The sequence below is a fragment of the Podarcis tiliguerta genome, assembly GCF_965153285.1.
Source record: "Podarcis tiliguerta genome assembly, chromosome: 7".
Taxonomy (NCBI): Eukaryota; Metazoa; Chordata; class Lepidosauria; order Squamata; family Lacertidae; genus Podarcis; species Podarcis tiliguerta.
The window spans coordinates 33,587,007-33,606,054 of NC_139540.1; the positions used below are offsets into that span (position 1 = coordinate 33,587,007).

A 19,048-nucleotide genomic window follows, 5' to 3' on the forward strand; every position below is an offset into this window, starting at 1 on the left:
AATTCCCTGCTCCCAGTCTGAGTCCCTGGCCTCATCCCTCATTGAGTCTGACCCTGAATATTCCAAGAAATTCAGGGTGAAGTGCAGAATGTTCTGTCTTTTTATCCTCACAATAAAGCCACAATATGTTCTGGCTGAGGGACTGTTGACTCTCCCAAGTATGAATGTTACAACAGTACAAAGATTTCTCCCTGGTCCTCTGCAACACTCCATTCTATGTATTTCACTGCCTGTTCCACAAATCATTTTTATCAGAGACAGAACAAAGCAAGCAACCCGAATCCCACAAGGAATAGCAAAGCAATGCATTCTTCTGCAGAAACTAACCCTGTCAGATTGTCTTGATGGTTGGTTAAGGACCATTTGCACACCCTCCAATTCTTCCTTACTGCTAGTCAGTTCTGAAATGATAGAAAGAGGTTTTTTTAAAAAGAACCCAGAGCTTATATGTTTTTCCATTGAATGTGAAATACCCTGGAGTTCATTCTTCTCAAACTTATTCGCCTTAGCCTTTTAAAACCATTTATTTTACTTACAGCAGCCTCTGAATTGGGCTTTTTGTCTGAGGCTGATAAAAGACTGAAAGTATTATTATAAACTGAGCATCTCAAATCTGTCAGCTTGCTCCCTAATGATATATATTCCTTATAAAAAGGGGTGAAAGAGGCTGTCCTACTTTTCAAATGGCTATTATAAATAAAAAGACAAGGTGTTGTAAGTTCTGAGGGCTGAGAGAATGGTTCTTCTTCAGGTGGACAGAAGAAATTAAATGAATAGACTAGTCAATCTAGGTCAAAATGAAGCAAAACCTGCCATCTGACTGGAAGAAAAATGCTCCATACACCAAAATACTCAGGAAGATGTGTACACATAAAACAAGAGTATCTCAAGGTCATACTCTAGGTCTAGGGCACTTTTTATGACCGTCATCTTGTTTTGTCATTTATTTTGTTTGATTCTTGGTGGGTTGGATCCAAGGTTCCCATGAGTGGAATGCTGCTTGTAGGACACTCCCTTTGGAGTGAGTGATGGCAGTTATTGTCAGTTCCTTCTTTCCCCTTCAGCCCCCTCCAGAAGAAGAGTTTCAGAATGAAAATGATGTGGGGAGCTGCAGGGAGGAGAGGAAATGGCCAAAAAAAGGTCTTCCTCCTGTAATGTTCAAATGCTCCCACCCCTCAAAGCTTGGAGTATAACCTTGGTGAGGAGTCTCTGTCTCCCATGCCAGGTCCTACCAAGCCAGAAAAAATGGCTATGCTGGACTGTTCAGGTTTGGAAGACTGTGTTCCAGGACAGCCCTATCACCCCTGTACTGGAGATGTTTATGGCAATGACCCTTTAAGGGAACAGTTTCTCAGAATCTTCATAAGGCTTTTGCAACTTGCTGGAGCAACTGCTCCCTCTAGGCAGCTCCCTCTGTCTAGAAATTTAGCCTGGTCTCAGTGTGACTCTGCCTTGTGACCCTGTTACACTGGCAAGAAGTACCACTGCCATAGTTTGTTTCCCTGGGAGTTGGGAGCCAGGGGAGCACAAGACACCCCTTTTCTCTAGCTGGAGGATCTCTAGCTGGAGGATCTCGGACCCTTTCACAGGTGAAAGAAGCTCTTCGCTTCGCTGATCCAAACTGTAGACCCTGAGAAGCTACTGTTAGTGATCACTAAAAGCTACAAGGTTTTCCATATCTCCTGAAATAATTAAGACAGAATAATGAATTTAAAGTGATACCAACCAGTCCCTTTTGCATTTAAAAAGTGGTAGCTAATAGTTGGGATTTGCATGTAATTCAAACTGTACTTTAGCCAAAATAAAGTTTGGTGTTATTGTTATGGTGAAACAAGGAACACTATAAGAATTTAAGCACCACTAATCATTAGTCCTCTCCTAGATCTGTAGGGATTTGTACCACATTTACATAAACAAAACTTGTAGACTGTCGAGCAGAGCACCAAGACATGAGGATGTACTCAGTAAGTTTTTGACTGACATTTTCTGCCCAGTAACTTTAACATATATCATACTTATTCAGATTATTATCTTCATTAAATGCTGCATTCTTAAACATTTTGTGATCCAACATCATGCAGGATGTGAATAAAAATGAAAGTTTAACCCAGGTGAAGATGGCACTGGATATTTTATTTGCAATATTATTCTGCTGATTCAGTATACAACTGAAGTCTAAACTTGCATGAATATTTACTGAAACTTGTGAAGCTTGTAGCAAGCAGAGCTCATGTGGTTTGGAATAAGATACGCACTGAGCTTTTAAAACCACAAGCAAGCACACTGATGTAGATGGAGCTGTTTTAGTAGAGGAGAGAGCTGTCAAAATGCCTTCATCAATATGCATGAAGACTTTGACTTAACAGTGGTAACATTTTAAAGTCGGTTCTAACTTACGCGTTGGGATACAGTTCATTGAGGTCCTAGCAAGCTGGAAACTTTTATAAATTCAAAACAGTATCAGTACATGTACCAATCATAACATCAAAAAGCATACACCCAATGTTCTCCCCATTATAAACTGGTTGTTCCTGTAGCATGCACCCCCTGTTAGTCACTAGAACATCACTGAGTCATCATTTGCTCTAAACAATTCCCTTCATAGAGTTGTGTGGAATAAGTGTCAGAAGGTGTGAACCAATTTGACAGTGTTAAATTAACTATGCATATTCTAGGATTCTGTTTATTTGTCATGAGAGGAGGCTTGCTGCTGAAATCTGGGTTACGTGATTGCAATGATTGTGAAACCTATTCTGACATTTTGGTAGCCTTGCAGAAACCTCCTAGTTTTTAATGAAGCAGCCACACATTTTTCTGCTGGGAAATGAAAGCATAAAGACCAAGCACTCTTTCCTTGAATTTTGGATGGCCTAATATTATTTGCCTCTTACTCCCAGCAATGGTATAAAATGGAAATTACACACTATCACAACTATGCTAATAAGATGAAATACACAGTCCCGTTTAGAACAGACCCATATTTCCCTCTTGATGTGTGTGGTCAGCCGGGTAGCATTTGGATCTATGTATAGATGACACCATGTCACCACTAAACAGCAGGTTTCCACATCTACCTAGCCCAATGGTAGCCAACGTGGTGTCCTTCATATGTTATGGGCTACAGCTCCTATCAGTCCCAGCCAGCATATTCAGTGGTTACATGTGGTGGTAGTTGTAGTCCACAACATTGGGTGGCACTACATTAGCTACACTGACCTAGGCAATGATGTGCCCTCAGGCACTGCACTGATTCTGCCCAACTAGGTTGGCCATTGGACACCCTTGGAGAGGAAGGTGTATAAGAGGGCTTAATGCCCCAGCTAAGCCTTGCCTTAGCAACTTAGCCTTCCTGAGCTTTGGTGTTTGTTCATTGTTATTTTGTCCTTTTCTCTGGCTTGCTCTGATGCCTTGTTTGCCCTGAAGATCTGACAGCTGCTGCTTCTTCTGTTCTGGCTTCAGGTTCCTCTTCAGATCTGACTTCATCCCTTGAGTCAGATTCCCTGGAGATGCTCCTGGTTCCCAGTTTCTGGCATACCTCAGGCCACTGACTACAGCTTAGCTCCCATACTGCCCTTACACTGGGCCCAGATGACAATAGAATGCATGTAACTTCCAGGTCCCCATTCACCTTGGGAATTCACATTCATGACAGCATGACTAGCTTATATTCAGCATTGTCACAACTTCACAAAAGACAGTGGGTGTTCTTTCTTTCATATAGCACAGCTCCAGGGTGTTGAAACCTGGCATTGCTATCATCCCTTTAAATAGACAGCTGGAAATTCAGATGCATTGTAGTAAAGGCCTCATCTGTTATTGGCTGAAGGTTTTCCAAGGTCGCTAGCACAGTTGGCAAGACCTGTTATTGACTCAGGACTCTTTGGGAATCATGATATGTAAGTTGCAATTCTCGTCCCTATCTGTACATTATACAAGTCCAACCATTTTGCAATTATCCTTGAGTTTATACGTCATTAAATGCATTCAATTTTATTTTATTCTTACTAGTTCTGTCCTGTGCTCTGATATACCATGCAAGAGTTTGGCACTCTTATGAAGTTTCCTTTAAAGGCCTCTGTTCATAGGGCAATCCTGTTAATATTATTTAGCATATTAAACACAGTGTGGGGTGTAGAATAGCCTATGGAGCTTTTGAAAAATATGCCATGTTCTGCTATAATCCTGCATGTCTGTAACAGTGAGATCTATAAACAATATATTGGATTTTAAGCAAATACAGTAAGCTTGGTAAGACAGATATCATCTTGCCATATATAAAAAACTGCTTATGCTAAGGCTAAAGCATTAATAAAAGCTGTACCTCTATTTTGAAACTTCATAAGTGTGCATTTGGCAATATTCTGCTCATCAGAGAAACTATATAAACTCCATTAATGTCAAAAGGCATAAACTACATTGTTTCTGACACTAGATGGCAGGAAATTATTCTGTTCCTAAGCAGCTTGTGTGCTGCTGTAATGAGAGAGCTCAGGACTTTCAGAAGCTACCAGTGTGTTTTTGCAATACAACTGTGATGGCCTGGGATTTGGACTCGGAGGCTGAACCTGAGAATCCCAGCCTGCACAGGAGTCCCCGCCTCCAGAACCAGCTGGGCCGGGGCTGGGGCTTGAGCCTGAAGGGTCCTCACCTGTGCTGGATCCTCAGGTGCAGGCACCAGCTGAGTCTGCTCTGGCTCCTGAGGTGATGGAGGACCAATTGCCTGCAGGTGCTCCACTCTCAGCCCCGTCAGAGGAAGCTAAGGTTGCCTCTAGGTCCGGTAATCCTCCAGCCTCTCCTGAGCTGCAGAGGCTCAGGGCAGAAAGGTGGAGGGAACTAAGTTCCTGCAGGAGGAGTGCTCGCCTCCAGGCCAGGAGAGGCGAGTCACCTGTGGACCGGGGCCGCCCTATGCCTCGGGGCAGATAAAAGCCAGCCAGTCCCAGTCCCAGGTTACGGGAGCAACATTGTTGGTAGCCTGTTCCTGCCTGCACCCTGTCCTTCTCTTCTGCCAGAGTTCCTGATCTCACCCAACTCCCTGCCTTGGATCCCGCTTCAGCTTTGACAGACAGCCTCCATACCGCACCCTCGACCTTGGACTGGACTTGGACCTCGCCGCACGGTTAACCCTCGGGACCAGCACAACAACTTTGCTTTAATATATATTATGATGCATGATAGCATATGCTTCCCTTTTAGTAGGTTCTCAAAATTCATGCCCAGAATTTAGATATCGGTGAAGAATGGACACAATATTCAAGGGTGGCGAAACAAGTGCGCCTCGAGATTTTTGGATTCTAACTCCCATCAGCCCCAGCTATCATGGCCAACGCTCAGGGATGGTGGAAATGAGGGGCAGATGGGGCTCATCCACCTGGGAAGATAGCCTCTCTAGAAGAAGGAAAACCCTGCTCCTAAACCTCTGCTGTCTTGCAGGATATCTTCAGGAGAAGAAAAAGCTAAGGAGTAAACCTTACACCAGTCCAGTGTGCACTCCCTAAGGCAGTTGGGTGGCACCTCATATGCCTTCTTTTGGCAATTCCTGTCCTGCAGCCAAGCTGGTGCCAAACATATTGCTCTGCTTTCCTTTTGTCCACATCAGTGAGGCCAAGAGGGGGTTCTTGTCTAGAAAACCCAGGACCTCCATACACACTGCCCAGCTTGTGCCCTGGGGAGGTTACTTTGGTGCTGTAAAGACAGTGATTTGACTTCACCCGCAGAGGGGCACTCCATTGCCTCTCAGGACAGGTGGATGCCAACAACGTTTTCTGAAATATCAGGCTTCTGAACATGGCAACTCTCTCTTCTTCTTACTCCTTAAGATTTCCCTTTTTCACAGTTGCAGCATATATATGTGATACAATAGTTCAACATGCACACTCACTTGGTCTTTAAGTTTAACTTGTTGCCTCTGAGTCTGTCTAGATGTGATGATAGCAGACCCACTACAGGAGGTTGGTGACCATGAGAAGAAAGGGATAATTGTGGGATGTTTGAACTCTTCACATACCCAATGTCCCCCTCCAACTTCCTCCTGTCATTTTTCTCTGTCCTGGTCATCTGTTTTTTCCCTAAGTCTAGGAATTGCACTGGACTAAAACTGCGGGAGGCAGTGGAAGACAGAAGTGCCTGGTGTACTTTGGTCCATGGGGTCACGAAGAGTCGGACACGACTAAACGACTAAACAACAACAACAAAGATAAACTGGGGAGGAGGCAGTGTCATAGAGTGAAGCTTAGGAAAGGAAAGGATTCAGAACTTATCTTCTACCTGCCTCTTCTTTTCATGAAATTACCCACCATACCCTGCGCTATACCTGTTCGGAACCATCATGCCACCATTGCAGCTCATATTAGACCCAGAAAAGCCAGCTCCAATTCTGAATATTTTATCTCCAGAAGCTTGGAAGGACATACTTTTTAACTGACAAAGTACAGTGGTACCTCGGGTTAAGTACTTAATTCGTTCCAGAGGTCCGTACTTAACCTGAAACTGTTCTTAACCTGAAGCACCACTTTAGCTAATGGGGCCTCCTGCTGCTGCCGCATTGCCGGAGCACGATTTCTGTTCTCATCCTGAAGCAAAGTTCTTAACCTGAAGCACTATTTCTGGGTTAGCGGAGTCTGTAACCTGAAGCGTATGTAACCTGAGGTACCACTGTAATTTATGAGAACATGTGTAGCTTGGTGTTTCCTAATTTAAGCTTATGTGTAAATATGAAATGTGGAACATTTTCTTTGTACACAGACTTCAGATGTTATTCTCAGTACGCAAGTTAAGACATACTATATGATAATATTAATCAAGCAGGCATCATCAGTAACTTGGGCTACCCTTGCAGGTGACAGATGGATTATCAACATCTGAGCACTGTTTCTTTTTTGCCTATCTTTAATATAATTTTGTGTACACAATATGCCTAATGCTGTATTATTATAGGCACCATGTGTGTATGTTTACATAGTATTTATCTTCCTACTTGGGGTTTTAAACCAGGAATATAATGATAGGCTAGTATTAAAACCTTGCAGCTGTGAATAGTTTGAGTTGTGTACTATTAGTCATCTGCATTATATTGTGGAAGTGAACCTAGAGACAGCGGCGGAGCAAGCCGATCAGGCGCCTAGGGCAGTGTGCATGCCCGGCGCCCACGGGTGGGACCAGCCGCCCATGGGGGCAGGGCCAGCCGCCCGTGGGGCAGGGCCAGCCGGGGCGGGATGCTCCGCGGGGCCTCCGAGGAGTCTGCCTGCCTTCTCCCACTCAGCCACCCTACAGCTGAGGGTGAGGCAGCAGGCAGACCGTTTGGGGCAGCACAGAGTCTGCAGGAGCTCAAGCCACCGCGTCACTCCCAGGAGAGACACGTGGCTTGGGCATGCTGCAGGCCCCACAGTGAGTGCCACCCGGCATTTTGTCACCCTCCTCAGTGGTGACACCCGGGGCGGACCGCCCCCACCGCTCTCCCCTTCCTCCGCCCCTGCCTAGAGATGCCTTTGTATCTAAATTATTCCATATCAGTATGAACAAATAAAACTCAACTTCCGTTGCCTCTGTTGTTTTCAGTTGTTCATGAAAATGTTTGTGCTAGTTAGTCCAGGACATCACCCAAGTCTGCCCCTGTTTAATGTAGTTTGTAAACTGCTTTGAGGGTTTTTTCTTAAAAGTATAAAGTGGTTTAGAAATGAAAGGAACAACGACAGCAACAGCAACAGCAACAACTAGCCTAGCCTGGGTGGCGGGCAAGCAGAAAACAAAAATATGAAGGGCTGTGGATATGACAGTGAGCTCATCCACTGACCCTTCGCAGAGGAAATCCGATAAGGCTTAAGTGGTTGCGGAACTGCACCCTTTGACCACATGCACGTTTCCTACATTTACCCACCCCACAAACTATTTATTGATCTGCTCTGGAATGATTTCATAGCATGTGTAAACATGCTACTGAATTAGCATGGTGTAGCAATTGGACGTTGGGAGGCTCCTGGAGGAGGGAGTGGCAGGGTGGGATTGGGAATCTGCAGTAACAGCTGAGGCCATTAAATAGATCTATATCTCCGGAATGGCTGAAGCTGGTCCACATCTGCTTGGTTTTTCGCCAAAGGAGCAGCTCACTTGGGTAGTATATATAGAAAGATTGAGTGGGAGAGGGTGGGGGTGGGAGAAGCTATGCACTTCTGGGTAGGCTTTTGCAACCCTTGAAGTACTAGAACGGGGAGAATGAACTCTCTGCATCACACAAAAATAAAGGCAAGCATGTCGCTTGATCTCTGCTGGCTGCAACACACAAGCCAGACACAAGTCATTCATCTGACTTCAGGAACACTTTTAGAAGACTCTTTGAGAACCAGCCTCAGAATTAGAACAGCATTTGGTGGCTTACCGGTGCCTTTGCCATGTGGATTATGTTGTTTGCAAACTGTGAAATGCCAAGATGCCAAATCCTTTTGTTGCTGGAATACACCCCCTTTTGTTGACCAGATGCCGCCAGCTATTTATTATTGTTGTTTCTCTGCAAGGGCTTTGCAAAGCACGAGCATGTGCTATATGGGATTAACCCTGCCGGCACACAGGCACCCACCACATGAGGCACTGCCAATTAAACTGTCAAATGTCAGGAGAAAGCAATAGGTCAGACTGATGGCAAAGCTTTTGCTTTCCTGTGATCGGTGTGAACCTCTGTTTTTAACTAGTTTTTGAGTAACAAAGAAATAAAACACCACCACCTTGGGATACATTTGTAAAGATCCATATCTGCACATTTGTTTCTCAGGGGTAAATAGGCAACCATCTCCTGTGATCTAAGATGCAGGCTTGTGGCATATTGTACTATGCAGCACATTTAAAACACAGAATGATAGGCTCATACACTTGCCTTATTATTATTATTATTATTATCCTGGTGTCAACATGGGGCCAAGAATGATTTGGGCTCAAATCCTAAACACACTTTCCTGGAAATAAGTACCATTGAACTCAATGGAGATTGCTTCTCAGTAAGCCATAAATAGGATCACACCATTAATAATTTGGTATAGCTCTGTGCTGCTATACCATTCCCTAAGTTAGACATATAAAAATATTTTATAATCTTCCTTCATGTTTCTCATTGTGTTAGAGCAGGGGATGGAAAGAGCTCTTACTACAGTCACAAATGGTACACAAAGAAATGTGCTTTTGGCTTAGATCCAGAGATATGTGGGGAAACTTTTACACATATAGCCAGTTGTCCCCCCGTCCCCCCCCCCCCCACTCTCTGCTGCATCATCGGAAGTCAAGGTTTTTAAAAGTTGCTTGGAAAATGGCTAGGAGAATTTGGGTGAGACAGAATGCTCAGTTTTGTGATATACATTTGTGCTTTTATCTTGTTGTGATCCAGTTTTAAGGCAATTTTACTGAATGTTTTTTTTCATTTTTACTATTCTATTTTTACTATAAACTGCCTTAGAGAGATTTTTATTTTAAGTGGTATTAATTTTAAAGTACATAAAGATATGTTGTGTGTGTTTGAAGCTCTCTGCAGAAGATCAATGTCTTCTACAAAGTTGCAGGCTTTTCTTTTGCAGAACTAGAATTGATTCAAATTAGAAAATGCTGAAGATGCATTCACATATTCAAATACAACCAGGGAACAAAATTTTAAACCCCACAATTTAGTTTTATAGCTTCAACTCACAAAGAGAAAGCAGCAACAGCATAGGGAATAGACTGAGCTGTGATCAAAGAAAACAGTGGTCCAAATCACACATGTGCCATGAATTCCTTAGATGGCCTCAGGCATGTGGCTGTTTTTCAGCGTCCCAAAAAGGAATAGCTGTACTGACCAATTGTCGACTTGTGAGCTAGTCAGGAACTGGCCTCCTTGGGGAGTTCACAACACCCACCAGTGATGTTTGCTCTGGGCACCACTTAATATCCTACCTTCTCAGCATTATGAGCATGGGAGTAGCCGGGGGGGGCAGGGAGGGGCAGCTGCCCCCCTAAATCAATAAAAATACATAGCATAATAGAGGTTCTGCCTCCCCGTAACATAATGGAGGTTCTGCCTCCCCCCACAAAAATCCTGGCTACGCCCATGGTTATGAGTTCACCAGGCACATTTCACAAAGCAATGCATTGTGGGAAATTAAAATGAGTCTCACCTACTCACCTTTGCTCAGAGAGCTGCTGCCCACTGGCACTGCTGTAAGGTGCATTAGAGTACATTTTGCACAGTTCCCTCAGAAATTATTATTATTTGCATCCAACCATCCATGTGCACAGTGCAAGACCCAGGGAGCTTGCAGTCTAAATACATCCCTACACATCCACCATCGTCATCATTATTTATCATCAGTGCAAAGTTCAACTGCATGTTCTGCAGTGGCCTCCCAGGAGTGCAACTTAGCTTTTGCCACCAAGAGCTCAGCTGAAATTAAAGCCCTTTAAGAATCACAGTTCTTTGGAGAAGCCACCCATGGGAACGTTTTTATTTTGTATGTGCATGTAAAATATCTTTTCATTCTATCTTTATTACGCTTTCAGTATACAGATGGGTGACCTTTGTTTCAGCACTACTCTTTTAGATGTGTAGTGATGTGTAGCGATGTGTAGCTAGCTGACAAAAGAGGTACAAGCCAGTCCTCCATCAATAGTAAATATTGTTGTGAGTTCGGGAGGCAGGATTAGGCTGTACGTCTGAGTCCCTTCTAATTCCTGGATCCAGCAAGGATTCAGTTGTTGGAGTGGCCAAGCCAGCTTCTTGGTAATGGCCCTAAGGAAGGGTCATTAGGGTAACAAAGGAAGTGGCTCCGTGCCAGATGTCAAATGGGTAGGCCCCTTTCCCTCAACTTGTTGATAGACAGGAGGACAAAAGCACTAGCTGAGAGGTGTGTATATGTGTGTGTGAGAGGGGGGGGGTGGCTACCAGCAGGCAGAAGGAAGAAGGACGAGAGGGAAAGCCAAGCTTAATTTCTTTGTTTTATTATTATAATTTATTAAATAGTAAATTTTATTAGTATCTTCCACACAACAACAAAAAACACAAAAAATAACAATACACAAAAACAAGCATATAAAAATCCAAATCTTACAAATTAATAATATAAACACTAAAAAGGAAAAGAAACATTGACGTCCACCAATCCCACAGCACCTCCTTTGCCTCTCATTGTATCTTCCTGTTGTCAAGCTTAATTCCTGCTTGAATCCAAGGCTTAGGCTATGAGAGAAATTGAAGTCCTTCTCGGGGTGTTAATGCTGTAAGCCCCTCCATATATACAACTCAGCTTGTATATATGTATCCTCATTTGCGCTCTTTGGACTCCGCTTAAAAACTTGCGCGCCTCCTCTATTGGTCTCCGTCGAGCCCCCCCCCCCCCCCCCCACGGCGGGAGAAGCGCGCTCAACTTTCTTCCCAGTGAACTTGCCTGTTGCTCCAGCCGCAAAACAGCCAGTCCCCCCGCCCCGCTCCCCGCGCCCCTCCCAGAAAAGAAAAGCGCGCCGGGGGTGGAGGCTGATCCACGCTGCTGCTCCTCCCTCCTGCCTCCTGGCTCTGGCGGGCCGGCTCCTTTGTACGCCCGGCAGAGGCGGAGGGGCGCGCAGAGCAGCTCCATCCTGGCTGCTCCCGCGACGCGACCATGAAACTTCAGGCGGCGGCGCCTGCGCCTTTTCTCCCGCTCCGGCCGCTGCTGCTGCTGCTGCTGCTGCCGCTGCTCCTGCAGGCTGTGGCAGGACGAAGCTCCGCTTACGGCAGCCGCTACGCCGGGTAAGTGTGCCGAGCGCAGCCCTCTCCAACCTAGTTGCCTCTCCAGAGGCTGCTGCGCTCCAGCTCCCCTCATCCCTGACCATTGGGCGTGCTGGCTGGGGCTCGTGGGAGCAACCAGGGCGCGGAAGTAGCGCCTCTCTTGCTCTCATTTTGCACTTTGCACGGGCTGATGGCAGCAACTGTTGGAGAATTGTGAATCGTTATAATTGTGCTCTTCGATTTAGCGTGGGAGGACCTTGATTGTTCATATCTCACTTACTTAATTACTTCAGTCAGGGGTGAGGGAACCGTGGCTTTCGAGATGTTGTTGGATTTTCAGGATGGCCGGTGCAATTTTAGGGATGTCTAAAGGTCTCATCCTCCTTGGCCGCTGGCCATGCTGGCTGGGGACTGAACTGAGTTCTGCAATGTAGAAGGATCCGAAGGTTCCTTGCGGACAGCCCTTGAGTCTTCAGGAGTATACAGTACAGTACACCTGACGTTAGTATGAATGCTAATAGGCATTCTACTTTGCTGATAAGGCTTGGTTTCCAGACCCCTTTAGCATCATTGTCACCCTCCTCAGACCTTCCAGCTTGTCAATATCCTTCTTGAACTGTGGTGCCCAGAACTGGACACAGGACTCAAAGTGGAGTCTGACCAAGGCAGAATAGAGCAAGATTATGACTTCCCTTGATTTGGTTGTTAGACTCCAGTTGATGCAGCCTAAATTGCATCAGCTTTCTTTTTGCTGCTGCATTATACTGTTGACTCTTGTTAAGCTTGTGGTCTGCTAAGACTCCTAGATCCTTTTCACAGTAGATGATGTTGTGCAGGGCTCCCCCCCCCCCACCTGGAACACCTCTCAGGTGGGTGCCATTTCCATTATAAGAGAACAAGGGAGATACCCATGGTGAGTTCTGGCACTTCTTTTTCTAGAAAAATGGCACTGCATACAATAATTTGAATTTACAAATTGCAAAGCATCGTGGCAAACCACAGCTCTCGGAATTGGCAGTGCAAGCTGACCTATGTCAGACAAGTAAGTCCTGTTGAGCTAAACAGAACTTACTCCCAGTTAAGTGTGTACAGTATATAAGACTGAAGCCTAAGACTTGAAGCTTAGACACACAGAAAAGTAGCCAGAACAGAAATGAAGATTCATTTGGAAGTGAATTATTTTTCGTCTTTTAGCTCAATCCCCACAATTCCCACAAACTTGTGCACAGGGTTGCAGCCTTAACATTTACTCAGTTGGAAGACCCATTGATATTAATGATGGACAGCCTATGCTAATAGAGGTGGCCACTGATTAAACCAAAATGGATTGTTGTTATTAACATCTATAAGCCCTTCCACAGCATTCCTCTCTGACTCACAAGCATAATATGACAGACTACAATTAAATTTTGTTCTCTTTTTTTCTTGTACATGTTTTTGTTGCTAGCCGTCTTGAAACCTTGGTGAGAATGCATTCTGAAAACAAACAAATAAAATCAAACGTTTTAAGACCCATAAGCAAGTAACCAAATAGGTGTGAAATGACACAAGAACTAGGCTGGCATGATACTGGCAAGAGGAAGATGCAGGTAAAAATACAATATGTTCCACCCCCTACCCACCTCCCCATGATGGAATGGCAGATAATACTTAGAGCAGGACGGAGCAGAACTTCAAGTCCACCGCCAGGCCAGAGCAACAGAGTTCTCTCCATTCCAGTTGTGGAGATTGTCGTTTCGCTAATGTAGTCAAATAATTCCTTGAAGCTCAGAACAGCTGCTGTGCAAATCCAACTTCCGCTTTTGAATTTTTCTGATGCCTTTTACCAGCACTAGCTCCAGCTTAGAAGGGATGGGGACCCTGTGGCCTTTTAGGTATTTTTTGGATTCCGCTATCACTAATGATTAGGGATGGAAGGAGTTTTAGTCCAACCACATCCAGCGAGCCAAAGGTTCCCCACCTCTGCTATAGTGGAAGCTCCTACCTACAACTGTAATTTTAGTACAAATGCAAAATCCTTTCCTCAATAGCAAAATCCTTTCCTCAATAGCTGTAGTCTTAGCACTTCCATAGCTGGGAACTAGGGCAGATACCATGGCTCATGTATATTATGTAGAAGAAAGACTAGGAGATGGGGAAAAGATTTCATCGGAGGCCCTGGAAAGCTGCTACCCGCCAGGGTAGATAATACAGAGATAATCAGACACAATATAGAACACCTTCCCATGTCCCCAGCCAAAGCACAGCCAACTGAACTACAAATAAGTGGTTCAATGTTATATTTTTGTGTTTAAGTGCCTTTAAAAAAATACACAGTTGGCATTAACAATTATGCATCCTGTTTTTATGCAACCTGCTTTTTGCAAAATAGACAAGATAGAAAAATAATTTTCACAAGTGACCCTGGAATACAAGGGAAATGTCTCATATTGGAAAGATGCTTTAAACAAAGTTGAGCATTGACTTTCATTATTGCAGTAGGCTCTTCTGTTAAATGCCAAGAATTCACCTACCGTATTTTTCCGTCTATAAGACGCCTCCATGTATAAGACGCCCCCTTTTTTGGGAGGGACTCAGATTTAAGAAAATGGGGGAGATGTATCCATGTATAAGGCGCCCCCTAATTTTTGACATTATTTTTTAGGAAAAAGACCTAGTCTTATACACTGAAAAATACAGTAATCCTTCCCCAATTTAATTCTGTTTAGTGTGGACAACCAAATAGTGCATGTGATGTACAACATTCTCAAAATAACTGGCTGTGGCTTCAGAAATTGCTTACCTTATAGAGCAATGCTAGTAAAACGATACCTTTTTCAGTGCACAGTCTGTGTAGGATTCATTCAAAGTGGTGCTTTTTTAGGTGGTTCAAGATAAGCAGAAGGAAGTCAGAATGGCCTTGCCCTTTTCATTTTTATTAAACTACTAAGGCTAGGCATGCGAATTCCACAGTTAAAACACAACCATTCACTGAAGTTTAAAAAACATTCCATACGCTTTAGGAAAAGAAAGTACATGGAACGGGTAATACGATATAAAGGATTTCACCCCTAGGTCACTAGCAGTGACAGAGCACTTAACACATGACAGCTGCTTTCTGGTCTGAGTCCAGTGCCTACTTGCAGGTATCTTCCTGGTGAAAAACAACCCCCCACAATTTTGACCCTTCCTGATGATGTCAAGAGAGGCCAAAAACTTAATGAATGCTGCAAGAAGATTGCTTAGGCTTGTGATTAGTAGCACAAGAACAAAGTTCACTGAAGGAACGATAGGCAAGCTAGAACTTAAGGGGATTAAAAAAATTGAAGAGAGCAGTTGTTGCCAGTACAATGAAATTAGTACTCTTTGTGAACAATAAAAGAATGTCCACGTTATTTAAGTTGCCTTTAGGCTTCGATGAAGCCTTCAGGTTTAAAGTTTCCCACCACATCAAATCCCTTTTGTAACTACCATAGTTATTTCTCTCTCTGTCTCTGTTTTTCTCAGTCATACTGTAAAAGTTCTTCAGGGCTCTTGAACAATGAATCCATGTTGCTGTTACTCTTCTGTTGTGGTAAATGCAAACCTCTGTCCTCAGAGAAGTATAAAATTTTGAAGGGGCCTTTGAGGTAATTTAATCCCACCCCACCCCCACTCAGATTATTGCATCCCTGACAGATGGCCATGCAATTTCTTGCTTCATCTGTTCTATACATTTAAAGCAGTATCATGCTACCTTAAACAGGCATGGCTTCCCCCAAGTAATTCTGGGAACTGCAGGGTGCTGAGAGTTGTTAGGAGACCCTTATTCTTCTCACAGAGCTACAATTCCCAGAGTTCCCTGGGAAGAGGGATTAATTGTTAAACTACTCTGAGAATTGCCGAGGCAGAACCACCAAAACTACTTAACAATAAAATGAATACACAGTCTTAACCTAACTTGAGTGGGATTGCACTGGAGTAAGTTGGTTATGTAGCTTATAAATTACAATGTGCAATTTATTGTATTAAGCAAAGTAGAATCCGATGATTGATATGAGCTTCTTTTTATAAAGTTTGTGAATACTATAATGCAGGATAAAAATAGATGCTTGCCAAACATCCATACTATTTAGGAATTATTCATAAAAGTGTTCTCAAGCAGGCACTAAAGAGAGATCCTTTTATCTTTTAATTTTAAGTGATAGTTTTTACTTTAAACATTAAAGGTTTTAGATACTAGTTAAAACTGGGCAGGCAGTATACCCTTGTAAAAGCTTTGTTATTATACAGTGGTTATTGGAAGAGTCACCATTTTCCAGAAGAATATTTGTTTGTCAGTAAATTCTTGATCAATCAAAGATCTCAACAAGAGTCATATGATTGCCTTACAACACATTCCTTATACAGTTAACTCAGAAAAGTTCCACTAACTTCAGTGAGACTTACTCTTAAGTAAATGTACATAGGATTTCAGCCTTGAACTATGTACAGAACTTGGGGGGTGGGTGGGACTTCCATTCTGTTTATATAAGAAGAATAAATTGAATTCTGAAGATGACTGTAAATAAGATAATTTTTTCAAAATAAAAATTTGATGCATTTATTTATAAAACAATGTATGCACTACTGTTTCCATCCAAAAAGGAATTGATGGCCAACAAAGTATAAACAAGTACAGAAATAACCCAAAACAGCCAAGTCTAAAAGCGGAATAAAAAAAACAAAAATAGCAGAGAGAGCCAGAGCTTACAATATATAAATTTAATCAGTAGCGGGCAGCAGTGCTCGCCTAACCTCCTGACAGCTGAATTGCTGCTGCTTACTGGGAGGGAAAGGTACTGGTGAGATCAGTGTGGTGGAAACACACAGGCAGAACCAGTCTAGTCGTCCTGATAGTGCATTTGCACCACACTGACCTCCCCATCCCCACGGCCCTTCCTCTCTGTTTGTTTGTGCAGAGTGGTTGCATCCCATTCTTCAGCCAAAAAGCCTCCTCAGAAGGCTTACATAGACTCAGTTAAAACAGTTTCTTTTTGCAGTATTACCGTTGAAAAGATAAGGCACAAAAGAAAAAAGGAGGGAGGCTGGAGGAAAAAAGCAAACTCAAGCACAAGTCAAATAGTAATTCTTATAAAACCACCTGGAAAGGAGACAATTCAAGAGCAGCAGATGGAGTTGGACTTTGTTGGACTCCATCATTGTTGATGGAATGATCACTGTTTCCTATCTTCCCTGTTTAGGGAAGCTTTTAATGTTTGACGCACTATTGTATTTTAATATTTTGTTGGAAGCCGCCCAGAGTGGGGGAAATCCAGCCAGATGGGCGGGGTATAAATAATAAAATTATTGTTGTTGTTTACAAAATGTAAGTTCTTATTATCTCATCCAAGCAGGTACAGTGCTCGGCTTGTCCTTATCTGCTTTGTTGCATACACTTGGAAAAAAGTTGATTGTAGAGTGTTCCTTCTCTCTCTCTCTCTCTCTCTCTCTCTCTCTCTCTCTCTCTCTCTTTCTCTGGCCCCAACATCTGTAATCCTACTGTTGCAATCCATCATGATGTCAGAGCAGATCCTTCCTGAAATCCATACCTCAAAGGAACCAATCGCCATGTCGGTTGAAAAATAGGTTTTCATTTTAACCCTAAACTGTAAGAGTTTTACCTTGAAAGTCAGAACTTTAAAACCACTTTCATTTCCTCAGATGCATCAAGTATTAGTTCAAGTTTCACCCTTTCAGAACTGGGTCCAGAAATCCTTGGAAGGCAAGACCATTAAATTGGTTTATCAAGCCTTCCTTCCTCTGGGTCTGCACATTGCCACCTGCCCTCTCCTTCTCCTGCACAGTCACAAGGAGATTGGAAGTTTCAGCTTCCATTTTAAATGAACCACAGTTTTGTGTGTCTTTCATGGTTAGTGAAAATAAACCAACTTCACAAACTGTTGTTTGAAATTGACCTGTTTCCTAACCATACTTAAGCTTAACATGACATGGCCTATTATGTTTAAGCAAAAGCAAAAGCCACAGTTTCCCAAACCCTTTGTAGCTGCACTAAAGAAAGAGGAGTATGAAAGCCCAATGCTTGCTGCAGTTCATTCTTGTCATGCTAAACTATGGTTTAGTGTATTGTCCAAAATGGCTTTAGTACTGTTCACCAGACGCTCTCCTTTAGCAACTATTCATTTTTATCAACAGCTAAGGTTAGCTATTGGAGATCTAATTTATAACTTGCTTGTTTCTCAGACATCCCCATAGTACCCTACCAGGCTTACTGCAGGAACTAGAAGTATTCCTTGGGGTCTTGTTCACTCAACTCTGAACCTATAAATTGTTTTTGCGATCATTTTCAGCTATAAATTGGGTAATACAGTAATCCCCAGGTGATTGCAGGTTTTACTAGCTTCCTTCCAGTTAAGACTTACAACAATAACAACCATCTAAAACATTTTACCTGTAAAATGGCACAATACATGATGGGATCTCTCAACATTTATGTCTTTATCCTTTAAAGCGGTTGCAGGGTGTTCTGGATTTGAGTGGAGTGATGACATTGGGGGCCCGGGAGAGTTAACCCTTTCCCTGTGCCATTTTCCTGATCTAGAGACCACCTCCAAAGCTGGCATTGAATTGTGGAGGGAAAAGAAGAGGGCTTTCATAATATACACAACCTCTAACTGTATTCCTACCAATGTTAATAAAACTAAACACCCCTTTAGTTTTAGAAAGAGTAGCTAAGCAGTATTACAAAAGATAAGGGAAGCAAGCCCCTGACCCAAAGTTTATGGGGGGATAATTTTCCTCCCCTATGCCACTGCTCTTATCAGATGAGTGATCCCTAGAACTACTTAAAAGTAAAAAATGCATTGGGAAATATGTTATCCCTGGTTCCCAGAGTGAATCCTTTCAGTGTAATACCCTAAGCATTTAACACAGTGTCTGGGGGTGGGGGTGGTTATAAATCTAAAATACACCACATGGTTAAACTGCGGAACTTAGTACCATGCCCTCCAACTTTTATCCAATGAAAATAGGGATGTTCCATTCCATGATGATAATTTTATGCCACACGTTTTATTGGGCTCTCTGGGCAGTTTCCAACATATATAAAAACATAATAAAACATTAAACATTTACAAAAACTTCCCTATACTGGATTGCCTTCAGACAGGCTTGGGGGTTGGATAACCCCGTATCCTCCAACATTTCTCCAATAAAAATAGGGACATGCTGAGGAAAAGCGGGAGATTCTGGGATCAAATCAGAAACCAGGACAGCTTCTGTAAATCCGGGACGTCCCTGGAAAACAGGGACACTTGGAGGGTCTGCAGTACTACAGATGCTGTGGCAGCCCCCAAAATGTAGAACTTTCAGAGTAGA

At 43.2% G+C, this 19,048-nt stretch overlaps 1 protein-coding gene across 2 annotated transcripts in view; it reads left to right on the plus strand.

The window, feature by feature from the left end:
• Positions 1-11,376: 11,376 nt before the first annotated feature.
• CPA6 (carboxypeptidase A6) overlaps positions 11,377-19,048 on the plus strand; it is a 45,121-nt gene continuing 37,449 nt past the window's right edge. Inside the window, exons 1-2 of one of the 2 annotated variants that reach the window (XM_083451249.1) lie at positions 11,663-11,734; positions 17,243-17,283. In XM_083451249.1, coding sequence (XP_083307375.1) covers positions 17,282-17,283 — 2 coding nt within the window. In that variant the 5' untranslated portion in view covers positions 11,663-11,734; positions 17,243-17,281. Of the gene's footprint in view, positions 11,735-17,242; positions 17,284-19,048 lie in introns of both variants that reach the window. The other variant, XM_083451248.1, reaches the window with a different exon arrangement.